The sequence below is a fragment of the Acanthisitta chloris genome, unplaced genomic scaffold, assembly GCF_000695815.1.
Source record: "Acanthisitta chloris isolate BGI_N310 unplaced genomic scaffold, ASM69581v1 C16996330, whole genome shotgun sequence".
NCBI classification, from domain to species: Eukaryota; Metazoa; Chordata; class Aves; order Passeriformes; family Acanthisittidae; genus Acanthisitta; species Acanthisitta chloris.
Genome location: NW_008703537.1, coordinates 1 through 6,584, shown reverse-complemented (window position 1 = coordinate 6,584; position 6,584 = coordinate 1). Strand labels below are relative to the sequence as shown.

Here is a 6,584-nt window from a genome sequence, read left to right as displayed (position 1 = left end):
ACGGAGACCGGGCAGCAATCCCGGCCAACCTCCGTGTCTGCCCTCGCACACCTGCAGGGCCGAAAACACGTTTTCCTCAGTGCCAGAGCGCTGACACCCGCCCGTCCAGGGCTCAAGCGGTCACGTAGGTACTTTTACAAAAACCACATTTTTCACGTTTGTTGAAAAAAGTTTGTCCTAGACTTCCCCCGTGAATGAGTCCCGTTCCTGCCTATCTGTTACTGCACCAGCTAAAACATGCAGTGCCGCTGTTCAGGTTACTGATACTGCCGCAGAAGCAGGGCCAGGTGTGAGGAACCGGCTTTGGTTGTCAAATGATCAATTCCTTTACTGTAAAGATACTAAACTATGTCCAGGTGGTCTCTCCTAATCCATACCACCATCATTATTTTGAAGGTAGCCCTACACACAATTAAAACAACCACTCAAGTGAGACTCCACAGTCCCTGCAATATTTGCAAATCCTTTTTTGAGTAATGCTGCTCAGCACTCAAAGTTTTGTTTCTCCTCTGCTATTAATAAAAATAAAAATCTCAGTTTAAGAATGAAGTCAATGTATGCATGGCTGGAAGCAACACTTCTCACATGTGTAAGGAGTTGAGCAATAGAATCATTTGGAAAAAAGCAAGAATTGGGTTAATAATACTAGTCGCAGACCACAGAAACTAGTTAAGCAGCTGAGGTCTTGATTGCACATGCATGTTTTCCTTATAGACTGCTCATGAGTGCAGTCCTAGGGGCACAGGTGTTTCACATTAAGTCAGTCTTTCCACCAAAGACAAGCCTCTGTTACAAGACAAAGAGAACAATGCCTCCCGTACACTCGAACCAAAACCACACATCCAGCTACTGGCAAGAATTGCTCTCACAACAGATACATCTCCACCATGAGAGAGGCAGGCAGGAAGACAGGCAATTGTACAAAAGAATTTATTCCAAAGGTTGTGTTAAAAATATTTTTAACAAATGCATGTTACAAACACTTGGTAAGGTCATACATTCATTGGAGGTCTCAGGTTTGCAGGCTCCTGGGAGAGGTCCCTGCAGAGGTCAGGGATCCTGCAGGCTGCACGGGGCAATCTCTACCCTGAGCTGATGCACTTTGTTAAGGCTGAGCTTGCTCACTCTCTCCTCCCTTTATAAGAATCCAGGAAGGGACTCAAACCTAAGCACAGCTCTTCACATAGCTACAGTGGGCATTTAGGCAGATCACTTTTTAGATATCCAAAATTATGTGCAACCACAGTGTGAGTTAGTGGAAGAGAGGGATTTCAGCCTACCCTTAATTTCATGTTAGAGAGCAAAGTTTTGCTTGCAGATTTAGGCACTTAACTTCCAGAGTGCTGTCTAATCCAAACAGTTTCCTTGAAAAGCATTTTCCCTGTCCTGACAATCTTTGATCACAGATGTATACAAGAAAACCAAGGATTTTTGTAAACACTGAACAGCATCCCACATCTGTATCAGATGTAAGCTATTCATATACTCAGTAGGGAATGTAGTTGAATATTGCAGTTTATTTTAACCTACTTCCAAAACCAGAGTAACAATGAAAAACAATTAAGACTATATGGAGGTCCTGCAGATGTCCTGTCTCCACAAGAGCAGAACACAGTTTAGGAATGTTACCTGGGTGTAAACTTGAATGGAATTACATGGCTATAGCACTGCAGGAGAGCCAAAATAATTTAGGGCCATAAATACAAACCTACCCTTTGATATCCTGAAAACATCACATCACTTTAAAGTGTAGTACTACAGAACACAATTGTGCATGTGTCTGAGTAGGAGTTTCCTTAGTAATTTTAAAGTGATTAAAGGCCAACTGCAGAAAAAGTAGGTTACAACTCAAGAGTATGAGAGAAATACAGTATGTTACATGGTGTCAAGAAATGAGAACCTTCCCATGCTTAAAGAGTTTCAAATGCATCTGACCCTAAACAATTTGAAATGTAAACCTCTCTGCTTTGAAGAGCCAAGTTTCCAGGTATCCTTCAGGTATGGATACTTTCTTGCTACAGCACTGCTCCTCCACTTCCCTACTGGGACAAAACATACAAGCTTTTCTCCTCAATAGCATCCTACAATAACATTTTCCTACAGCCCACATGATGCTGTTACAGCAGTTTACATTCCTTTTCCAGTACCAACAAGATTTTATATTTAAAGTGCATCTCAAATCAGAAATTTCTAACCAATATACAAGAATATGCAGAAGTATATTCACAATATTCAGTGCCCTTTGATTTACCAGCAGGTCAAAGTTCAGACAACGCAGAGACTCCTTGCTAATAAGCACAGCTACAGATTTGGCCAGATTTGTGAGGGGTTTTTTGCAAATGGAGCTACAGACACATACTCAGAGAGCAGAATTTATCCTACTGAGAAACATTTTACTTGGTAAATGAGTTTAAGCTTTTTGGTAAGTAAGCTTAAGGTTTTAGTTCAGAAAGTTATTTTTCCATACTTAATACTTTTCCTAACCATCTTTCCTGATTCACCTGTCAGAAACATCAAGAAAAAAGCTGATTTGTTAGTTTCTGTAGGAAGAAAAAAACCATTTGTTCTATAACTGCAGCTTACTGTGAAATGTTAAACACATTGGTTGAAAGAACCAACCTTTGCTGGTGTAATACCATAGTACTTTGAAAAAAGCTCCCTAAAGAACAAAAAAAGCCGCCAAGTGGTGCCAGAGTCACACAATTACAAAACAATACTTTAAACAGAAATTGCATAGATTATAGATTGTTTCCTCTGAGTTTGCTAACAGTTTGAAAACGTTTGTTTAACCTTTATGAGACATGACAGAACATTTCGGTATCACTTGGATGAACAGACAAAAGTCACTATGTTCACTGAGACTGAAGAGAACGTGATCTTAAAGGCAAAAAGCAATTGTCACTTGAACTAGTACATGGTTCCTGCTGCTCTGACTGGAGCTCTGGAGGGAGAGGGGGTGCACCAGGGTCTCCAGGCCCTGGGAGGGTGGCTGAGAGGACACTGCACTGCGAATTTCCCATCTCTGCGATCGGTAAATTCATTGAATGAAGAGACACAGCAGACACAAACGCAGCAGTGCTATAATCTTCTTCTGGATGATGTATCTGGGTAGATTCTTTGTCTTTTGTTTTATCAAAAAAATTTGATTCATCAGAAAATGATCTAGAAAGATTATTTGTTCCTCCATACAGCGAGGTCATACAGGTGCTGCAGCTTAGACCTAAGACAAAAAAAACAGATACTGGATTTAATTACAGTATGGTGCTCTCTTAAAACTCTGCTCTGATTTACTATCAGTAAGACTGTCAAAGATCAATTGTCTTCATTTTTAAACAGACTAACCTCTTAATCTCATCTGTGACATCCAAGATTCATGACAAATTAAAAAACAAACAAGCAGGTTATCTAAGGCTGATGTGAATGATTTCCCTATACCTCAGTTTCACCTGTCTGACAAAGATGTGCTGTAATGTAAGGTTTGCTTTAGGAAGTCACTTTAGCCCTTCAACCCAACTTTTGTTGGATTTTTCTCACTGTGCTCTTCAAACTTTTAAAAGCTTCAGCTACATGGTTCTGCTCCGAAGTGTACTGCATTTGAAGGCCGTTTTACCTAAGCCAGACAAAATTTCAGGCCCTTTATCTCTAGGGTTAAAGTGTACTTCTTCCTTCTTTATTTCTGTTTTGATGGGTGGGGAAGGGGAAGCAAATCTGTCTAGAAAGCTTATACTTTCTTCCTCTGCCTTAAAATACAAATATACACAGTCATTTCAAGTTTAGTGTGTCAACAAACCCCCTCTGCCTATATGAAACACATAGATACATTTGCAGTGCCTAATTCTAAGCTTTGTCATCAAAGGCACACAGGGGAACTCCCCTCAGGTTGCATTTTCTGGCATGCCTTCTGCTGAGGTGCGAAGTTTAACAAAACCAGAGCATCCTGCCACTGCAGCAACCAGCTTCAACAGAAATGCAAGATGGAAGATAATCACCTATTTTTGAAAAGCAAAACTGAAATGTGAAGATAGACTGATCCACAACAACATATTTGGGGTTTTTTTTGCAAGTTGTTATTTATGATGCACTCAGACTGTAGAAAGGCAAAGCCAGGATAACATGCACTAGGACCTTTACCCAAACTGGTGATACTTCCAAACATGTTGTCCCAAGAGGGGAAGACTAGAGGAAGACTTTTATTTTTGCAAACCCCCAAAATAAAACTAATGTCTTATACAACATTATTATAAATTCCTTACCTTTGAGAGCTTCAAGCTTTTCATTTTTGACTTTCAACACTACATCAGTTATCTTTTGTAATAGGAAGTTTTGTGTTCTTTCTCGTCTGATGGATTCGATCAGAGCATCTAGTCCCTTTGGGTTTTCTGCTAAGTAGTCCAATAACTTCCCAGTTTTTTTTCTACTGGAAGATCGAGCAGAAATTTCTTCTGTGTCCTCTCTCGTGAGTATTTTCTTTGAACGCAGGTAATCGAAGTGTCTCTCAGCTATGATTTTGTCACACAGGTATGGACGCATCCTTTCTAGAGCCTGGAAAACAAAACAAACTAGTATTAGCCAACATTTCCATTTATTTCCTACTCTGTTGTTGAAACCTGTATGATTCTGATAGAAGTTAGCAAAAGAATTTTTAAAGCTGCAACTATGTTACTTAGCAGAGATTTTTCTCAGTGAAAAAGATGTGTTAGAAAGTGTTACCTTTCATTAGTACTTTGAGTGAACTAAGGAGGTTTAATGCATGTTAAGAAATAAGGTAACTACTTAGAGAGGTAACTGCATCAAGTCTGTGGTTATCACATTTCAAAATAGTCACAGAGTAAAAATGAAATGATACCAGACAGCACCTACTCACTCAGTCTATAGAGCAAACTGCACACTGAGCAAAAGCAGCCTCAGCAACAGCACAAATATACTGACAGTTTGAAAGGTTTGTAAATAAACACCACTGTCAATAAGTTCAAGAAATTACTAGCATCCAAAACACACTGACTTTCATGCACCACTGTACATACTCCCAACACCACCCCTGGCTGCTTCTTGTCTTCAGCAAACTGCCTCCTCTTGGTTTAATACTTTATACTAAACACCAGCAGCACCTTGCACACCTCTAACATGCTGCACAGACCAGAGTTACTGCAATTCCAATGACTCTGGCAGAAGCAAAATGACTCTACTCCCCTCTGCAGCATAACTTGAGTCTACAAGTGGAAACTAGTTACTTGAGTACTCTCCATAAATAGCAGCAAAAAGGAAAAGGTGGAGCAGTCTGTCCATGGAAGGCAACGCCATCTATCATCTAAAGCCCCCAACACACAGTTAGCACTGGATATATTAAAGCAGAGACATCTGCCTTGAGCACTTCAGCAGCAGTGCCACTGCCCTTCTTCAGGAACTGTAACACCTGGCACCAGATCACATTTCCTTGGAAATCATCTTCCTGGGGAAACACACTACCTTTTGTGACACTATTCAATATCAGTGATTTTGTATGGCCCATCCCCTCCTCCCCAGCTCTGCACGGCAAGACTCAAACCTTTATAACTCCTTCTCAAGACAAGCTTACCCAGTCCAAGATGTTCTTGCAAGTTACCTTTCTGGGGCCTGCTGTCACCTACCAAACACAGCACTTCTGCTAACACAGCACTCAGGTTTGCAGTGATCCTGTCAGTTACCTGAACACTGGGCTGAAACAGCCCAGTGAGCTTACACTGAACCAGCACATTGTACTGTAAAGTTGCAACACTTAGAGAGAAGCAGCTCTAAAGTCACTTACTGGATTGCATTTTGAGATGAAACTGATGATATTTCTTTCTATGTGTTAGGTTTCCATCAAGTCCTCCAAACACTATGGGAGACCCTACAAGACTAAGGGTTGGAGTGACAAACATGCACTTCTGTGAGCTGCAGTCGGTCACTGACACAGATTAACATACCTATCGTGTTATGTCTGACTTAAATAATTCTTACCCTTTGCTTGGTGTACCTACCGGATGCTAACTGCTGCACTATCACCCTGTGACTCCACAGAAGCAAGTAATTACTTGAAAAAACAAACACGTCTCACAGAACTATGACAAAGCATTTCAAGGAAATTACCTATGCATAAACCTAGTAAGGAACGAACACCAAACTCTAAAGACTCTTCACTGTTCTTTAAAAGAAACATAAAAGCCCCCATAAGTCAAACAAAAGACACTGTAAATGACAAACAGAACCTTGGATAACAGTACATAATAATAAATAATTAAAAAACTGTGATTTTAAACTTGTTTTTTAATTAACCTATCATTTGTTGAAGGTGATTAGGACACTGCTTGCTTCCCAGTCTCACAACGAAATAAGTAAATCCAGACTGGAGCAGGATGAAGTCTTCCCTCAGATTCCAGATATCAATGAATAAATATGGGGGGGAGGGCGGGCCAGGCACACATAGACCAAAAAAACCTCAATTTAAAAAACCCCTAGCAATATTTAATAAAGACATTCACGGTCTCTAGGAGAGACCCGAACTGACGCGAGGAGCAGCACAGGCGGTTGCAGTCAAGCCTTGGGTACCCTTTCATTACTCATCC

At 40.5% G+C, this 6,584-nt stretch overlaps 1 protein-coding gene across 1 annotated transcript; it reads right to left on the bottom strand.

The window, feature by feature from the left end:
* Nucleotides 1-2,764: 2,764 nt before the first annotated feature.
* BCL10 (B-cell CLL/lymphoma 10) lies at nucleotides 2,765-4,538 on the bottom strand. Its single transcript, XM_009083333.1, has 2 exons — nucleotides 4,254-4,538; nucleotides 2,765-3,220 (listed from the first exon to the last, which is right to left on the bottom strand). The coding sequence occupies exons 1-2, from the start codon at nucleotides 4,528-4,530 to the stop codon at nucleotides 2,853-2,855; spliced, it is 645 nt and encodes a 214-aa protein (XP_009081581.1). The 5' UTR covers nucleotides 4,531-4,538; the 3' UTR covers nucleotides 2,765-2,852.
* Between the last annotated feature and the right edge of the window lie 2,046 nt (nucleotides 4,539-6,584).

Bases quoted from the DNA above. Each gene is read 5' to 3' on its own strand.
- BCL10 (XM_009083333.1), bottom strand. From the start codon at position 4,530: ATGCGTCCATACCTGTGTGACAAAATCATAGCTGAGAGACACTTCGAT. The intron at 3,221-4,253 runs GTAAGGAATTTA...TTTTTGTCTTAG, and splicing joins AAAGCTTGAAGCTCTCAAAG to GTCTAAGCTGCAGCACCTGT.